Here is a 20,385-nt window from a genome sequence, read left to right as displayed (position 1 = left end):
GTAGATAGAAATATGGGGAGAAAAAAAAACTGAATAGTGAATTTTACTACACATTTGTACACACCTGACATTAAACAAATATGAGAAAATCATGAAACCAGGCTGACGGGGCCCACTACGAATTTGATACATAATTCGACTAGGCTCTCACAGTTACAAAACAATTCTTTTATACCTTCTCAGTGAGCTCTATGCTAATCAATGCAGAATGTCCTCCACACCTTTTCATCCCTCCTCAAATTTCCCAAAATTCACCCAAATTCCCAAAATCCCTCCCAAAATTCCCCCTTCTTCCATCATCTCAGTTAACAATCTTGCTTCACATTTTATTGAAAAAACCTGAAGCCATATACTGAGAGGTTCCCCTATCTCCCTTCCTCCTCTTCTTATGTCATGCCTTCGGTCACTATTTCCTCCTTCACTCATTTATCTATCACATAATGAGGTGGCACTTCTAAACTTCAAAGCAAGTTTTTCTACATGCATTCTACCCTGTTTTCTCCTAAAGATTTTTTTCCTCCAACAGGCCTATTCTTACCCTTCAATTTCTCCCCTTCTAAAGTCTGCTTCTCTGCTGCCTACAAATAAGATCGTATTTCTCCCTTTCCTTTAAAAAAAAAAAACTCTTCATGGAAAGGGACCTGTATGTGCAAAAAACGTTTGTGGCAGCCCTTTTTGTGGTGGCTAGAAATTGGAAATTGAATGGATGCCCATCAATTGGAGAATGGTTGTGTAAATTTTGATATATGAATGTTATAGAATATTATTCTTCTGTAAGAAATGACCAGCAGGATGAATACAGAGAGGCTTAGAGAGACTTATGAACTGATGCTGAGTGAAATGAGCAGAACCAGGAGATAATTATACACTTCAACAACAATACTATATGAGAATCAATTCTGATAGAAATGGCAATCTTCAGCAATGAGAGGATCCAATTCAGTGCCAATTGATCAGTGATGAACAGAACCAGCTACACCCAGTGAAAGAACACTGGGAAATGAGTGTGGACTGCTTGCATTTTTGTTTTTCTTCCCAGGTTATTTTTACCTTTCTAAATCTGATTTTTCTTGTGCAACAAGAGAACTGTATAAATATATACACATATATTATATTTAAGATATACTTTAACATGTTTAACATGTATGAGAGGGAAAGAAGGAAAAAGTTGGAACAGAAGTGATTGCAAAGTTCAATGTTGAAAAATTACTCATGCAAATGTTCTGTCAAAAAAAAGCTATAATAATAATAATAATAAATAAATCAATAAATAAACATAAAAAACCCTTCACTTGGTCCATCCATTCTCTTTTTCCCTACATCTCTACTGTCTTTTGTGACTAAGCTTTTTCAGAAAGCCATCTAAAATAGATGCCTCCACTTTCTTTCCACTCAGTTGTAACTCTATGGTCTGGCTTACAACCTCAACATTTGACCAAAACTGCTGTTTTCAAAGTTACTAAATGTCTCTCAACTTTTCTTGGTCCTTATCCTTTTTGACCTCTCTTTATGTAGTCTTTGAGGCTGGTGATCACGTTCTCCTAATTGACATTCTCTCCTCTCTAGGTTTTCAGGACACTAGTTCTCCTACCTATCATCTGTCCACTCCTCAGTTTCCTTTGCTGGATATTTATTCATGTCACTCCGAATGGGGGTGTATCTAAGGGTTCTTTCCTGGCTCCTTCTACTCTTTGGCCTCTATATTATTTCACTTGATTATCTAATTAACTCTGATTGATTCAATTATTGTTTTATGCTAACAATTCTTAAATCTATTTATCCATCCCTAACCTTTCTGCTGACCTCTAGTCTTGTATCTCTAACTGCTTCTTAGATGTCTCTAATTGGACATTTAATAGAATCTCAAACTCAACATGTTCAAAACTGAATTCATCAACTTTTCCCAAACTCTTCCCCTCTTCCAAGTTATCCAGACTCAAAACTTGGGAATCATTCTTACTTTTTCTTACCACCTACTGTCAAGGCTTGTCAACTGTATTATAACATCTTGAATACGTCCCCTTGTCTCCTCTGATACCATCTCAGTTAGTCCATCTTTCACTCAGCTGTCAAAGGGATCTTTCTAAAGTGCAGGTCACCCTCTCCCCCCACCCTTTCACCCTCACTCAATAAACTCCCCTGGCTCTCTATAACCTTCACATCTTGTACTCCCTCTTTCTGTGTACCCTGATCCAATACACTGGCCTCTTTGCTGTTCCTCACACAAGACAGTATAGCTCCTGACTCTGAGAATGTGCTCCCTCCTCATCTCTGCCTCCTGGCTTCCTTCAAGTCCCAGTTAAAACTTATCTTTTCTAGAAAGCTTTTTCTGACCCCCTTTAATGCAGGTGTCTTCCCTCATTAATAATTTCCAATTTGTCGACAGTTAATTTGTACATCATTTATTTATATTTTGTCTATCCCTTTAGACTCATAAGGGCGGGTCTTTTGGCTTTCATTGTCTACCCATTATTACTTAGCACAATGCTTAGTCTATAGTAGGCACTTAATAAATGTTTACTGAGTAATATAAAACACATCTGGTAACTTCATTATAGCTCACCTTGAAGAATAAAAGCTGAAAACAATTTATTTGTGATTGAGTAAGGGTAAGGGTGTGTGTGTGTGTGTGTGTGTGTTTTGAAGGATGGGAAGGTTTCTAATAATTATTTTTCATACAAATAGACCCAAGTACCCATGTTCAATGGATGGATACTTAGATATTTAGATTATATGATCGGAAACATAAAACCAATCTGGCAATAATAGGGATACTATGGAAAAGAGCAGAGGGCAGCTAGTTAAAAGGCTATGAGTGCAAATCCAGTCTCAGACACTTAGCTATGAGAGGTTAGGCAAATCACTTAATCCCGATTCCCTTCCCCCTCCCTCCCCCGCCCCAAAATACTGAGAAACAAAACAAAAAATGAGCAAGGGAATTAAAGGAAACCTTGGCCACAAGGCTTATACCTTTCAAGAAGAAGCTTGCTATTAAAAAAAAAAATTTCAATTGCCCCAGGAGAATCAAATCTCATTTACATAGGTTCTTTGTTAGGATTTTCACTAGTCCTTTCAATAAAAACTGCAACAGGATTAGATTATTGCTTGTTGTTAAATCAAGCATACTTTAGTAGTGAGCTGACATGTGGCCTAGCACACATAGTTCCTACCAAAAATTTCCCCTAAGATTCAGTTATGAAGAGATTGTTCATCATGTTTATTTACATATATCTATGAGCTGAGAGTATAACCTTGAATCATGTCACGACAGGGTCAATGTTATCTTCCATAATACATTTAGATAAAATGCATCTAATAAACTTGATTACCAGTTTTATTTGTGGTTGATCTGCTTCAGTTATTTAGAAGAACTTTTTTATTGCTTTAGTCCACTCTCCCCATCCCCCTCAGCAACTTGTCATACACATTCCCAGAGGTGTTATCAAGAGTTATGCATGCAAGTGTTAGGCTCAGACAGGCCCTCTCTTTATCTTTCATTTTGGAAATAGGATGCTTCTTTTTTTTAAAGAATAAGAGCTGACACTAGTGAAAATTTAAGGTTTGCCATTTGCTACCTAACACCATGCAGGTTAATTAACAGGGCATATGGCCTGGAAGAAGCTGGTGCTTTTCCATTTACCCTTTTCAGATATTAGTACGAGATTGCTTCATAAAGACATGCACATATACACAGGCAATTTATAACTTGCGGACTAGGGGGAAAAAAATGACTGCTTCTAAATCCTTCACAATCCACTTATCCTAGAGTCATACATTGTTGGGCCCTGAGGTTTCTATAAAGGTTACTGCATTAACTTTTTAATTACATTAAAAAACAACCAGCATGAATTTATAGCACTCCACCATCTATTTCTTTTTCCTTGAGACAGCAGCCTCAACTATTTCATTGCAACAACTTTTAAGCAAGGGTTCTCATATAATTTTTCAGCAAGATAATTATCTCTATACGATGAACGGTTCATACCTCCTGTAGCAACTTATCTAATTTGTGCTGTAATTCGAGGAAGTATCGTGAAGTGATGAGGCCCTGGTGGGATTTATCCAAGCAATCTCGAGCCAGTTCAATGATCTGATGGTGGGTGAAACTAAGCACTCCATCTGCCAGGGGGAGGACATTATCAGGAGAATAGTTGGTGATAATTTCCTGTAGACGCTCTTCCATCTGAGCTGTAGCCTATTTAATGAAGGGAAAAAAAATAAACAGGTTGGATATAACATGCACATGTATATTCCAACTGCGTTATTATGATAAATTAGTACTTTTTGAAGACTGGTTATTTTTAAGAATAAATATGAGAAGTAATATAAAAATACTAATATATATTATAATATTGTTCAGTAACATGGAATGTTAACCATTCATATTCCCTGGCTTGCAATCTATCAAATGAATAATGGACTATGTAAGTTTCTCCCTACAGCTCAGTGTGCAAGCCCTGGGATGCCTTCACTTCTTCACTGGTCCTACTCCAGCTGGTCTGCTAAAAATGCCCAATAATCTTTGTTGGTATTGTTTTAAGGGACTGTCATAAAGATAGGAACAGGACTGGTGATTTCTTTATTATAGAGAACTCCCAGGTGAGAAAACTCCTTTGAGCAGTGCAGGTACTGGCATCTTCCTTGTTTCTTATAAAGAGTTGCCTAGCATACTGACTGGTTAAGTGACTTGCATATGTAGCAGAGTGGGAATTAATTCCAAGTTCTCTGGCCATGAGGACAGATCTCTATCCACCATGCTATCTTTGCAATCCTCATTCCTGAAACCTATCTCATATATAAAAATACAAGAAATTGTCTTAGTAAATTCTCTAGGATTTCACTTTCCAATTTCATTCAATTCCTTCTAATCACCTATTGCCTAAACTTGACTTCAGACATAAGATATCCCTAATCAAAAACTATTATCCTCCCCTTCTCTAGTATCTACTTCCTCCCTTAACACCCATTTTTCTCCCCAATAAAGCAAATAGTTTCTATGTAGTTTCCTGCTGAACAACTGACATGTGATAAATAGCTCAAACTGTTTTAATCAATGACATCAATGTTGGACTCATTAAAAATAATAAGCACTCTGCACCTGATTTATGAAACCAAAGGTTTTCTTTTGTTCCTTTCCTTGGGGTTACAAGGGTGGGAGGGCTGAAATGGGAGGAAAAATGGAGGATTTTCCAAGGGTTAACCCTCTTCCCAAAAATCCAAACTGTTTTGGGGAATGAGGACAACAATAAGAGATGAATATGTCATATCTCTTCCTGGCCAGGGTCCTCGCCTTTTGTTCCTCTTCATGAGCTAACTCTCATTTTAAGATCTAACCAAGCAAAATGATACTTTTCACTTTCAGATCTAAGCCAATAGTTAACTTTCAAACCATAATGAGTAAAGAAGTGAGGAGGCTGTAACAGGAGATGGAGCTGGGGAGAGATGGGGAGAAAGAAATGGAAAACAATCCAAAACTCATTCCATCTATGCGTGTGGATAACCCATGAGGTTATGGGGAGGAAAGGAGAAAAAAAGAAAGAGCTTTTAATGGCATAACAAGTTATTTCTAGAATATAGATAATAGGAAGGGACCAGAAGTGACTTTTGACTTTAAATAAAACCTACTGAACAATAGCCTCCCAAACTGTATATAACAAAAATAATAATAATAATAATAATAATAATAATAATTTTAGAACCAGTTCAATAATACCTAAAAAAGAGGGGTCAGTTCTCAACAGTATTTTTTAAATTATAGTGATTTTATCTTTCTAATAAGAGTTTGGTGCCTGCTTTATGAAACTCATTACTGGATTGGATCATTACTTCCAATAACAAAACCACCATACACATATTTAAAACCTACACTGCATGTTTGTAGAGTTGCTGTGCATTTTAAACACAGTTCATTACCTTTGGGAACCTTTCTTTGTAGACATGGTTCATCATAATTATTTCATGGTCACAGCAGGCAGGAGAACGTCCAGGGCTGCAAGTGAAGCACATTATCCTTTTAAACTTGTCACAGCATGTAATGAAAGGAGGTTTCATATTTATAAACAATCTGTTTGCATGCAAAATACTATGCAGCCTTTCTTACAAAAGCAGATTATATAATAAACTACAGAATCGTCCATTTGTGTGTGTGTGTGTGTGTGTGCATAAATACACACTTTAAATAGTGCCTGAAACTACTGAATGGTACATGAGAGATAGAAAAGATGGGATTCCACAAAAGAACTTTACATTTGTACACAATACAGGGAGCAGCAATTTTATCGGTTTAGATTGGGGTTTATTGTTTGTCATAAGACTAATGAAAGGAGCTTAGAAGAAACAATTAAAAAGGTATTCAAAACAAAATACACCTTAGCATGAATTTTTTTTCAATTCCATAAATGAAAAATAGAATTAAAAATAAAAACACTTATTTTATTCCATAAATTAAAAATAAAAATTTTAAAAAGAATTTTATTAAATTTAATAAGTCATTAATATTAAAAGAAAGTACAATAACATGGAGTCCATTGGGAGTAAGGGAGGAGTAAAATACTAGTTGTCTTCAGGAGTTTGAAGGACTACCATGTGGAAGAGAGATTAGATTTATTTTCTTTATCCCCTGGGGCAGGGTTAAGAACAATAGAGGGAAGTAGCAAAGAGAACACATTTAGTTTTGAAATCAGGAAGAATTTCCTAACATTTAGAATTTTCCAAAAGTAGAATCAGCTACATTGGAGACACAGTAGGCTCAATGTTATTGGAGGTCTTCAAGCAGAAGTTGGTTGGTGACACTGAGGTGAGAGTTTTTTTTTTTTTTTTTTTTTTCAGGTGTAGGTTAACGTAGGTGGCCAGTGAGGTCTTTTCTAGTTCTGAAATTCTGGAGGTTTTTAGTCTTATTCCTATAATAAGTTACATCGTCTTTCTTCCTACCATTTTTTTAAGGCATATGGATTTTCTATTCAATTGATGTATTATGTACTTTCTAATATCTGTGAAGTTTTGTTAAATTAAAAATAATATGAATACTGCTGTTTGTACTTCATTCTTGAAGTAGAAATCAGAGAGATGATGTCATGACATGCAAGGGGACTGGATTTGAGTGAGGGTGAGCTTTTATGGTCACCTGCCATACTTTCTCCGCTGCAGTCATCTAGGTCCAATGGCCACATATAGATCAGGACAACTGGAGATGGCCCTAGATGCAGTGGGAGATCTTGAGCTTTTTAAGCTAAGGTCTTTAACAGGTTATCAGTTTGCCTGTGACAGCATCTATTCAGTGACTAAGGCTAAGTAAGAGTGCCCACAGAATATTTGGTAGAATATACACTTTTCCTGGGTAGCACTGACATAGCTAGGTGCCATAATGAATAGTATTGGGCATGGAATCAACACTTAAACTAGTCCTGCAACCAAAGTCATTTAATGACTGTTTGCTTGAGGCTCCTCATCAGTAAACAAGTCACACCTACTCCCAGGATTGTTGTAAGGATATCATGAAATGTTTATGAAGTATTTTTCAATCCTTACAATGCTAGCTATTATTAAATAAGCTTTTCTTGAGATCTCAGATATGATTTTTTAAATATATCTTTTGCATTATATAAGAAATGCTGTAGCACTGTTAATTTAATTATGAGATCACATTCATTACATAAGAACAAAATTTTATTTTTTTCAAAATTTTTAAAAAAGAAAAAATCCTAAAGCCAAAAAAAGTGACCTGAAAATGAAAAAACAAAAAGTGAACCTAAATTCAAGTAACTCTAGCTGTTGAAACCTTAGGATTAGCCAGAGACTGGATTCAAGCCATCAGATAATATTTCAGCTAAAACGATGTTTCAGTGAGACCCACAAAATTCAGTATTTTATTTATTTACCTATTCATTTATTCATTCACTTATCTGTTCATGTGTTTATTTATTCCACTTAGTTTCCATAAAAAATTCAGGAATCTAATATTGAAAAAAATCAGCTGATTCTTTAACATGGCAAAGGAATCTTATTAGAGAGAGAAGATAGAAATGCCCAAAATAAGGAAACCTAAAGTTCTATCCATGAGAACCTGCCTTGTAATAGTGGATACAAATTTTGTTGGTTTTTTTTTTTTTCAGATTCAGAAAGATGGGAATTCCAGTTTTACCTTCTGTCACATGATCCTGAGCAAATCATTCATGTTCTAAGATAATTAAGTTGCAAATAGGCATTGAAAGAGGAAATGACCCACACTGATGAAATCACAGATCTAGAAGCTCAATCCTGAATAAAGAATAATGTATAATATAAAATGTGACCTTTATTGATTTAAACTTGTTATATAAAGAATATAATCAGAGGGATGCTTTACTTGGAAAAGACATGGGCTACTCCTGTGCTAAGAGTAAGAGATAGTTGAAGGACCACCAGAGTGTCCCATACTTATCTAGGCAAAGTCAAGAGATCAAGAGGAAGACTCCTATTCCTCTTTGGTAGGGGAACACTAACAAGTTACATAGGATGGGAAGATGTGCACATGGAGAGTATCCACAATATGTCAGTGAGATCTAAAGTATCTAAGTAAAAGCATTCTTTCTTCCCTTAGGGTGAAGTATAGGGCCTGACTTCACTTTGATTGGCATGAGATTTATTTGATTTATTGCATTTCTGATTTTAGGTTGTTTTGCCTCTCCTAAGGCAACCTGATTCTGAATTTAATGCAGATACCAAATTAACTTTAGTTTACTGCAGCTCATTACTCTGGAGCTCAGCCTAAGCCTCCACAATAATAGAGATTATAGATGTGTATCATCTTGTCTAGCTGACCTTGGTTTTCAAGGAAGTCTTGAAAACCAAAAAAGAATAAGACTTAACTATTCTTGAAAACATAAGTGAGTTATTTGTATTTATCTTGTCCTGAAAATTCCGATGATTAAAGATACTAGGGGAAGGTCTTGAATCTTATATGAAAATTGGTAATGAAATGCTGATGACTAAAAAATGTCTTCCAATGATGATTAATAGGATTATTTTAGGTGAACAAATACTGCATTAATAATAATTAAGAAATCTAACTCAAGCTGCAAAATGGAATTAGGGAAAAAAAGAAAACATAAAAAAATAGATACTAGAATACAGGTTTGGTCTCAAGATCTTTCTACACACTTAAAAAACTGAGAATTTCTAACCTCAAGGAATTTTTGTTTATATAAATTGTATCTCTCAATATTTACCAAATTAGAATAATTCTTATTATTATTAAGAAAATAGTTGTGATATCACAGATCTCTAAAAGGGCTTCAGGGACACTTTGAGAGCCACTACCCCAGAAGAAATCAGCCAACCCATAATAATTTTCCAGTTTAAAAAAAAAAATCAGCTAAAAGTCACCTGAGACTTCGAGAACGAGGGCGCATTGGAGTGTTCCTGCATCTGTTCTCAGTGGCGATGCTTTCAGTGCAGAAATGTTTTGACAAAAAGTGTAATTCATCAGGTGTTGGTTGGTATGGTAACTGATGCAACTTCTCCTGGGAGGAGCACGATGACTGCAACAAGACCAGCCAAGTTAGGTTATCTTTCTGCATCCAGACAGAATTCCTTAGACAAGCATGAGATGATCTATACTCTATGGACAACATAAAAAAAGGCTACTGCATACTTTATTTCTAGTTATGGTTACAGGAATCATTCCATGAATTTTTATAGCAATTCTTTAAAAGGTCAAAATGCCTCACAAGATTCTACATCTTGCTAGTCCACAAAACAGTCTTTTGGAATAGAATATGATATATTTCCTTTGCCAGAAAGTTAAAAACTGAGATATAAAGAGAAAGCTTCTAAACAAATGAAAAAATAAGAAACCAATGCTTAACATATCACACTAATGTTGCTTAAACAATTATATTAGAGGTAAAAATATGACCACGAATCATTTCCAAATCTTTAAAGAAATGTAAAGATCTAAGAGAGTGGAAATATAAGACATTACATTTCTAGTATCAGTAAATTGGGTAAATCCTAGGGTAAATTGGGATGCTGGTGTTTTGGTGAAACAATAGTCAATTACATACTGACAAAGCCCATCAGCAAGAGAGAAAAATTCCATCTAAAATTGCTGTAGACAAAATAAAAAACTTGGGGGGTCTACCTGCTAAGACAAACTCAAGAATTATATGAACACAATTACAAAACACTTCTCATACAAATAAAGTCAGATATAAACTATTGGGAAAATATCAATTGCTTATAGGTGGGCCCAGCTAATATAATAAAAATGACAATTCTGTCTAAATTGGTCTATTTGTTCAGTACTATACCAAAGCGCCACAAAATTGTTTTGTAACTAGAAAAAATAATACCAAAATTCATGTGGAAGAACTAAAGTTCAAGAATATCAGGGGAATTAATGAAACAAAATAAAAGACGGTAGCTTAGCAGTACAAACCTAAAACTATATTATAATGCAAATCAAAATCATTTGGTACTGGCTAAGAAATAGTGATGAATTAGTATAATATATTAGATACACATGACACAATAATCAAGGCCTATAGCAATCTAGTATTGGATAAATCCTCAAATTCCAGATTCTGGAATAAGAACTCACTATCTGACAAAAATTGCCGGGGAAACTGAAAAATAATATGTGAGAAACTCAGCATAGACCTACGTCTCACACCCCATGTAAAAATAAGGTCAAAATGGATACATGATTTGGGCACAAAAAATGATACCATAAACAAATTAGAAGAACAAGGGATAATTTACCTATCAAATCTCTGGAGAAAGGAAGAATTTATAGCCAAAAAAGAACTACAGAACATTTTGAAATACAAAATGGGCAACTTTAGTTACATTAAATTTAAAAGGTTTTTGCACAAACAAAACCAATAGAAAGAAGCTTAAAAGGGAAGCACAAAGCTTGGAAAAAAAAATCTTTACAAACAGTATTTCTGATAAAGGTCTCATTTCTAAAATATATAAAGAATTGTGTCAAATTTAGAAGAATTCAAGTCATTCCCCAACTGATAAACAGTCAAAGGATATAAACAGACAATTTTCAGATTATGAAATTAAAGCCATTTATAGTTATATGAAAAAATGCTCTAAATCACTATTGATTAGAGAAATACAAATTAAAACAGTTCTGAGATACCACCACAAATCTCTCAGATCGGCTAAGATGACAGGAAAAGATAATGATAAATGTTGGAGGGGATATATGGGAAAATTGGGACACCAATACATTGTTGGTGGAGTTGAGAAATGATCCAACCATTCTGAAGAGCAATTTGGAACTATGCCCAAAGGGATATAAAACTAAGCATACCCTTTGATTGAGCAGTGCCATTACTAGGTCTCTATCCTAAGAAAATTATAAAAGAGGTAAAAGGACCCTAATATGCAAAAAAATATTTGTAGCAGCTCTTTTTTGTGGATGCAAGGAATCGGAAAATGAATAGATGCCCATCAAATGGGGAATGGCTGAACAAGTTGTGGTTCATGAAGATAATGGAATATTATTGTTTTATAAAAAATTATGAACAAGCCAATTTTAGAAAGGTGTGAAAAGATTTACATGAACTGATGCTAAGTGAAACAAGCAGAAACAGGAATACATTGTACAAAATAACAGCAAGAATGTGTGATGATCAACTATGAAAGAGTTGGTTCTCAGTAGTTCAGTGATTCAAAACAATCCCAAAGTTTTTGAACTTTGGACAGAAAGTGCCATCTGCATCCAGAAAAAGAACTAAAAAGAGACTGAATGTATATCAACAGTGCTATGTTCACTTCTTTTTCTGTGTTTTTTTCAATCTTTCCCATGTTTTTTCTCTTTTGGTCTGATTTTTCTCTCCCAACCTGATTCATAAAGCAATATGTTTTTAAAATAAATAAATTCACTAGGGAAAAAGAAGAAACAATAGCAGCACACATTAAATTGATTCCTTGGTCCTTAAACAAGAAGTAATTGCAAAGGCAAATATTAATTTGATTCTGAAGCAACACACACACACACACACACACACATCCTAAAAATAACAACCACCACACAGGAATTCTAAGATCAATATTTTATACTACTCTTTTCTTTAATAAAATTCACATTTATTAAAAAAGAAAATTTTCTTTCATCTAGTAAGAAGCTATTAATAACCCAACACTGGTGTTTCACTAGAGATACTCATTTACTGAAGATACCTTTGGACAAGAACAATTCTACTGTTGCAGCTTTATCTGTTCAGTGAAGTCATAAGAAACATGGTATTCATAGGAAACCAGTTCACAATGAAAGCATCACTGGACCAGGAGGCAGGATACATGGGCTTTGGTACTTGCTTCCCACTTTACTTATGATTCTATGAACTCCTTACTTTTCCTTCTTAGTTTCTTCTTCTATACAATGAAGGGACTGGATTAAATGATGTTCTCTGGAGTCTCCTTACAACTCCAAAGTGCTAGGATTCTATGCAGTTTACTAACTCTATGGTTCATTTCAAGAATATTTTTACCCTTAGATAGGGAAGAGAAAGACAAACCATTTCCCTCCAATCTTTATACAAGGAAAATTGCTTCATACCAAGAGTATTATACTATTATGCTTATACTGCTTAGGTACATTTTTTTTGGGGGGGGCAATATCATTAAAAAAAATTATTTGTAATTTTAAATCCTCTTCTTTCCTCTTTCCCTTCTCCAATCTACTGAAAACCCAAAACATAGACATAAGGTAAAATATAATAGGTCCGATATCTGGAAATTATATTATCTTGAATAAAATTGTAGATTTTTTTGGGAGAATGGTCAATTCAAAATATATTTCCACAAGGTTTTCATGTTTACAACTTCTATGACATAGTTCATTTTCCAATGACAATGGCCCCACTAAAATTTTGTGATTGCTTACTATTAGCTGAAAGACTGTTGTCATTCAAGTTTTTTTAATGCTTTAAAAAAATATGAGCATTTATACAGTGCATTCCGTTTCTGACGGAAACCAAATGAAATTGTCTAGATAGTTTTCAAAGGATGATAAATTAGATGCCAATGCCAAGTCATATCAGAGCAACAAATGGAAAAATGTGGTACATCCCTCTGTGATACTAACACATGATACCCAGACATGAAACATAGTGAACAAGAAAGGAAGGAGGTTTAAAATGTATTTCAAAAAGGACAGATATACCATACAATCAGTGTCAGTTGCATATAGGCTCAATGCCTGGGTTATATCAACTGTTTGGCCCCTGTGACCAATAGTTGGATAACTATTTACTATGGTGATATGATTAGAAAATGCAGACAATATGGTACAACAGAAAAGGAAAAGAAAGAGGTCATAGTAAAGAAATTTGGAAGTGGCCAAAAGATCATCAACTAATCCTCCAATACAGTGCATAACTCTTCAAACTGATAAAAATCAATCACTTATTGAACCTTATTGTATGCCTACCACTTCCAAATATGTCTAGATAGCTTAGTTTTTATCTTCAGTGACAAATATTTCACATTTTTATGAGAAAAACTCAGAGAGAATTCACTTGTCCTATTAAATTGTTTTCAATATTTGCCTGACTTTTCTATGGCAAAATGATTTTGATGGAATATGACTCTATAATACTGTGCAATGGATCTTCATTATTCCCACCATGATCTTTTTTATGTGCTCATTTTATTTTGTTAATGAGTTATTCTTAGTTTCCTCCTTAGAGTAAGAAGCTCACACCACAGTTTAGGCTTCTTAATCTCTCTAGGACACAGATGAACTTTGCAGAATGAAATGTATAGTTCCCAAGCTTCTTGTTTTTGTCTCATTTTTTGTAACCTTACTTCATTTTCATTCATACTTTATACTTCATTCATACTTCATACTTTCATAATTCATTCATAGGAAATCATAAGAAGTGAGCTGAACATTTATTGATAAGACCCAGGTAATTTCCAGGAAATTATCTAGTTAAACAAGAGGTTAATACCAATGGCATAGAACTGAAGTAAAAGATGGCTAAAAGTTTTACAAATCTGAAGTTGTTGCCTCAAATCTTTATGGAACCTAGGCTAAAATTAAAAGGACTATCACCTTATAAAATCAAGTTTACTGTTACTGGGACTTATTCTTAAATATCACAAAGGAAAAGACCACAATAAAAAGGCATATTTGTTTTCTTTTTCTTGGCTACCAGTTGATACAAAATCTAGCCAGAGTGGCAGACATACACAAATTACTCTATCCCTTCTACTGAAAACATCTTAAGAAAAAAAATTAGCTACATGATACCTCTAAGGTATTAGGAAGAAGGAAAAAAAATCAAACACTTACAGATACTGTGGAACTGGGTGTATTTGTTCCATAGCCAGAAGAAGGGAGAGAAGCCAAAGACCAACGGCGTCCATCAGTCCTATTGAGACATGGAATTTAGTGCAAGTAAACACTAGAGTACTATCATACAGAAATTATAGGGTGACTCAAGTATTTTTAGACAAGTGAATGATACAACAATACACAATAAGGTGTATGAGAATGGGTAAACTCTCACCAGTGGTTGAGGTAAACAAATATTATAGACTAGGCTGACTTTTATTTAAACAGAATCAATAGGCTGAAACAAGTAGAAACTGAATGAGATGATCCATAATATTGATTTCTCACTAATATACTTTGACAAAATGAATACCAGGGATAATTATAACTTAGCAGATTCAAATTCATGAGAAGAAAAGGGATGGAGAAAAACATCCCCACTAGGTAACAGATTATCTAGAATCATTCTTTAGAAGGAGAAATTGATATTGGGTCTAAATTATACATCTGGCATCTTACATTGGTCTGTGTGCTTTTCAATTGAATAAAAAGCGTTGTGTTCACTAATTTAAGAGTAGGTTGGATTTTTTAAATGTTTAATTTTTTTGTTTTTAAAAAAAAATGGATACAGGAAGTTTCCCCAATGGTTCAAGTCTTTGTGGCTAATTGTTTTAGTATCAAGAAAATAACGGGCCTTACAAATTTGCATTACATGGAGTTATAACATCAGTCATGTGATCCAGTCATACAACAGGTAAAAGTTGTAGTCTTTGTAAAAGTTTATGAGGAAAATGCTATCCTTCTAGACAGCTGACAACCAAAGATTTCCTGCTTATCACAGTAGCTGGGTGTTAGACAGACAGGTGTCAAAGCTTTATGGAAAAATTTCCCCCCTGTCTTAAAGAAGCGTGATTTTATTTTTATATTCTAAGCACAGAATGAGAGGCTACTAAGCTACAGAGTGAAGATCATGAAGAGTCTGAGTTAAGGCAACATAACAAAAGCTTAGATTCCTAATCTTGTCTGAAAAGGGATGGGAGACACTAAAGAACATATAAATTAAAATAAAAGCATTCATGTCTCTATTGTAAACAGAGAAAAATTGTCTTAATTAGGTAACAAAATGAAAATACATCGACTGAGATACATATAAGAAAGGAGGAAGTATATTTCATAGAGAACCACTGGAATCACTATTCAAAGTGGAATTTATTTATAGTCATGACTGCATCAATCCACTAAAAGAAATGAAAAGTAAACACAAAGAAAATTTAGAGTCTACACTTACACATATAGTTCAAATGATGGGAAGTCAATAACTTCAACAGGATCAGACTTCAATTTGAAAAATGCCATAGTTAACTATTAGTGTGAAAAATGAACATTCTGGTCTAAAATGAAACTCAAGCTATACTAAGGCAGCATGACTGGTAGTTAACTCTATGGCTCACAGAGACAAAATGGATAAATCCAAATGGATGTACATTACAAACTATATGTTTTAAACAAAATTTACCTGTCATTTCTGTGCCCATGACTGGAGGACAATTGAAACAGAATATTTAAAGAACAGAAGCAAAATAATATATGTCAATACACTGAGAAAATGGAATTAAAATCATTGTTGTTATCTTATTCCAAAATATTTTAAAACCACCTAGCTTTCAAGCTAGATACTAAATATTATCAAATTATCAAAATTATATGTTCAAAAAAGATATGCAAACAAAAACATGGAGAAGACAATTTCTGGGAAAACTTTTCTTTGATTTAGTTATTAAAGATTTAAAAAAAAAAACCTATGTCTATACTTTATATCTAAAAAACCTATATTTTCAAAATCAAAAATAGGATATTAACAACAATTATTCAGTCCATTTAATATCAATTATCATAAACCATTCACTGGAAAAAGTGAGGAATACCATTTCCCTCACAATGCTTTTTCCGTGATCATATGATTCATTATCTTTCCTTTCCCTCAGGTATCAATGAGCATCTTTCAGATGAATGAACAATTTCAAGAGATGTGTTCTTATTAGTTTTAAAGCATAAATTACATTTGCTTACTACTCAAAAGACAACTGGAAGCATGTTAAAATGAGAGCATGCATTATACATTGTACAGTTGTGGACTAAGGATAACTTGATACTTGTCTGTCTATATCAATTTTAAGGGTCTCTTTAATTGAATGTGGTCTAAAAAAAAACCAATCACTGCATTTTTTATTATCATGACAACTACACACCATAGAGGGCTTTCTATACTTAGGAAAAACTGAAACTTAAAAAAAAATTACAAATAATTACAAAGTAAGGCCATTTGGTATCCACTAGTTTAACTCAACATCGACTCTCTGTAGTTGCTATCACTAAAATTCTAAAAAGGAAATTTAACTCACATTGCTTTTTCTATAAGAGCTTTTTCCTTACAGGTAAGAGTTTTTGTATATTACATAAAAAAGATGAAGAAAGATTGTTGGAAATAAGAGATACAAATATAATGGTTACAATAACTAGCACCAGCATTTAAATGCTGATTAAAAAATAAATAAGAGGATGATTTTTTTCTATTACAAAGAAAGGAAAAAGCTCCAAACATTAACTTGGCTTTTGATGAAGAAAAAGAATTTGTTTAATTTCAATTATTTCCTGGGCATACATGATAAAAACATATACTTTGGAACTTCTTTTTTGGTATCTAAATTAAATAGAAGACATTCTAATTCACTATCCCTACTAAAACTCCTCTTCCAGAAAGGTTTATGCATGATTGGTGAATAATGCCATGATCTGTTATATCTCTTTTCAAGACTTTACAACTTACTTATGAAAATGTACTCTGTGATTTAACTTGACATATGTAAAAACTCTGGATTATTAGGAAAACCCTTATGATTAGCTAACATTTACATGATATTGTGTGTTTCCAATGAAACTGAAAACAATTCACAATTGTTAGTTAACCTCTACCACTTTTTGGATAAGTAACTCAAGAATCTTTTTTTATGAAAAGTCTCTTTTTTTTTAAATGAAAGAACTAAAAACAGAAAGGTTAAGTATCTCTAATCAAGTCACCCAGACTAGTCAGTGCTACAATTAGAAATGAAGGGAACATGAATCTTGGATAACAGACTCAAGTCTGCTTTAAGTCACATTTCCTGTGTCAATTTTTTCACTACAAATTTTATTTTAAAACGTCATCATTAACAAAATGGATTCAATACTTTTATACCAACAGCTACTTCTGAAAGCAGTCATATATCATGATGTGACTTTCTAATTTTCAAATCAGTCAATGTGAAATTATAATAAGGTACCATATCGATAACATCTTCTGGCATGTAGTATATGACTGATAGAAGGTCCAAAAGCATTACTACTAAATCTTTTTTTCTTTATCCGAAAACAAAAGGATGTTCAGATCTAAATATTTTACTCACATTAATTTTTTTAATTGCCAAAATGAAATATGCTCAGAAAATAATTATTTCATTCCTTCATTTAAGGAATGTGTGACAAAAGGAATGAGGGTTCATATGTGGAATTTCCACGCTACTTGTATGAAAATCATCTCTGAGCACCAGAGATCCCATGATGTTAAATAAGTATATAACCAACATGAGTTTGGAGTTAAATATATGATTACTGAGGTCCCTACCCAAATTAATATATTTTGAAGGAGCATGTAGGGAATTCCAACTGGAAATTTACTCAGAATTGAACTGAAGCTCTCATGTGATAATCCACTGTCACGGTTTATGGTCTATTTGACAAATATTAACATGCCAGGGGCTTCTTTATGTTTATTTTATTTTATTTTTATTAGGGAAACCAAATTCATCTGTCCTTCAATCACCACTTAATTCTTAGGAACTCTTAACTTTTATAAGTCAGCCAAGATTAAAAGAATATGATTTGTAATCATTTTAATTGCATGGTGTAATGAGATTTGTACTTCTAGTGTTTGTACCTTTATTTTCAAAGACACCAAAATGTACTAATTATTTTTCTTAATCTCACAAGTCTCTTTCTGAAGAACAAATGAAAATGAGCCTACTGGAGAAAAGAGAAAAACTTGACTCACTTTTTATGGAGCTTATTAATATCTTTATGGCATGTAAAGCCCTCCCTGTATATATTTTATTTCCTAGTGGAGGTGTTTTACTACGAATATTCTATAAGAAATCACGATTCACCTAACTCATTCACTACATAAATTCTTTAAAACTCCTAAAGTAAAATCTATACATTAAACTAAAACTAAGAAGATTTTAGTTTAAGACAAGTATATGCTGTGTTCTTTCTGCTCCCAAGATATGAAAAGCAGGTGACAAAAATGTCAATTCGTTTCACCAGTGAAACCTATCAGTTCAATGATTTTTTTTTTTCATTTCTGTTAAACATGGATTTAACATTTTTAGAGTTTTGAGTATGGTTTAGAGAAAAGAAACAATTACTCTACTAATTTAGTTCCCAAATCTAATTTTAAGTTAAATTTTTGGATATAGAAATAAAAGTAATATGGATGTTGAGCATTTTCTTTCTTTTAATTGGAAAATGAAATGGAATTAAGTTTTGTGAGTAATTGTTTTCTATTTTCTTTTGCTGGTGATATATTTGCTATGACCAATATCCAAGCAAAAAATAAACAATTAACTTCTTATTGGCAAGGTTAAAACCACTGAAGTTCATATGAAGATCACATGATTTGTGGGGCTTTTTGGTGACTGAGTAAAGATAATATTCATAAAATGGTTAATATGGGTTTAGGTGTCAAATTTCCACTAAGGCACATGTATCATTTCCTCCCCATTCCATACATCCAGTTTTCCAACAGATAAACAGGCATGCAGACAGACAGACACACACTTACCTTCGTGCAAAAGAGAAGTGGGCTGAGGCACTAGGGGAGAAATTTCTTGGGCTATCTTGAGGACTATTTCCTGTTGAGAAGAAAAGAGAGAAATATATAATAAGACTTTTTATTTGTATCACATTAGGGTTCCGGTATCATTCTGTCATAACTTCTTAAGAAACCAGACCAGGAGGGGGGAATCTCCACTGTAATCCCATTTATTTTCCATAACACTATTCGCAAGTATGAGAGCAAAAACAAAAATGAGACTTCCACTGAAGGCATATGAATAAACAAATTCTTTCACTTTCCTTAATATTTACTGATCAGCCTCAAAGCCTAGGTTTGAAAACTGATAAACACAAAAATCCCTTTGTCTTACAAATCATATTTCAAAGGTATGTTTTTAGTTTAAGAAAGCATCTAGAAGGATAAGAATAGATCCTATTTTGTTAAAATTAGGTCTTTATAATCATGGACATACATTTTAGAGACAAATGTGTTATCTTAAAATATTTAATAAATCAAAATAATACCTAAGAATAAAAGACAAGAGTATTTTTAATATATATTTACAATTATATTTTTTAAAGTTAACATTCTTTTAAAAAAGTTTTGATTTCCAAATTCTCTCTCTCTCCTGCCTTTTCTCTACCCTCTGGGAAGGGAAACAATATGACATCACTTATCAATGTGAAATGAAGCAAAACATTTATCTTTTGAGTCAGTAGTTCTAAAATGGTAGCTGTAGCGCAAAGGATTGAAAACTTGTTCTGGAATCTAGAAGGCCCAAGTTTAAAGTTGATCTCAGATACCTACCAACTGATTAACACCTAAACAAATCACTGACCCCTGTCTTTCTCAGTGTTTTCAATTACAAAATGGGGATAGTTATAGCACCAACCCACTACAGTTATTGTAAGAATCAAGATTTTATTTACAAAACCCTTAGCAGTGTGACTGGCACATGGTAGACACTTGAAATGTTTCCCACCATCACCAAAAGAGCATGTATCTTTATTTTAAAACCCCCGAAAACCACTGGTGTTTGAATAATATTATGTCTTGTAAATATTTTTCCCTAAAATTCCTCTAATCTTAACCAAATGAACTATGAATTGTTAGGCTGCCTTAAAAATTCCTCTCAAAGCATGTTCCATTTCTTGGTTAGATCAGGATACAGGGAAGTTGTCTTTTTTCCTAAGTGATGTGGAGCAATGTTATGGCTCCTTGTAAGGAGGGCACTTCCTCT

General features: G+C 33.5%; 1 protein-coding gene across 8 annotated transcripts in view; it reads right to left on the bottom strand.

Moving 5' to 3' along the window:
• The window catches only part of MAST4 (microtubule associated serine/threonine kinase family member 4), a 786,570-nt gene that overhangs the window by 81,477 nt on the left and 684,708 nt on the right, over positions 1-20,385 (bottom strand). For all 8 annotated transcript variants that reach the window (XM_031965792.1, XM_031965783.1, XM_031965810.1 and 5 more), the window contains 5 exons: positions 19,152-19,221; positions 14,294-14,372; positions 9,364-9,518; positions 5,914-5,989; positions 3,986-4,195 (listed from right to left, as the gene is read on the bottom strand). In XM_031965792.1, the coding sequence (XP_031821652.1) occupies positions 3,986-4,195; positions 5,914-5,989; positions 9,364-9,518; positions 14,294-14,372; positions 19,152-19,221 (590 nt within the window). The remainder of the gene's footprint in view (positions 1-3,985; positions 4,196-5,913; positions 5,990-9,363; positions 9,519-14,293; positions 14,373-19,151; positions 19,222-20,385) is intronic.

The sequence above is a fragment of the Sarcophilus harrisii genome, chromosome 1, assembly GCF_902635505.1.
Source record: "Sarcophilus harrisii chromosome 1, mSarHar1.11, whole genome shotgun sequence".
Classification (NCBI taxonomy): domain Eukaryota; kingdom Metazoa; phylum Chordata; class Mammalia; order Dasyuromorphia; family Dasyuridae; genus Sarcophilus; species Sarcophilus harrisii.
Note: the sequence above shows the minus strand (reverse complement) of the source record. Positions and strands in the feature narration are given on the sequence as shown.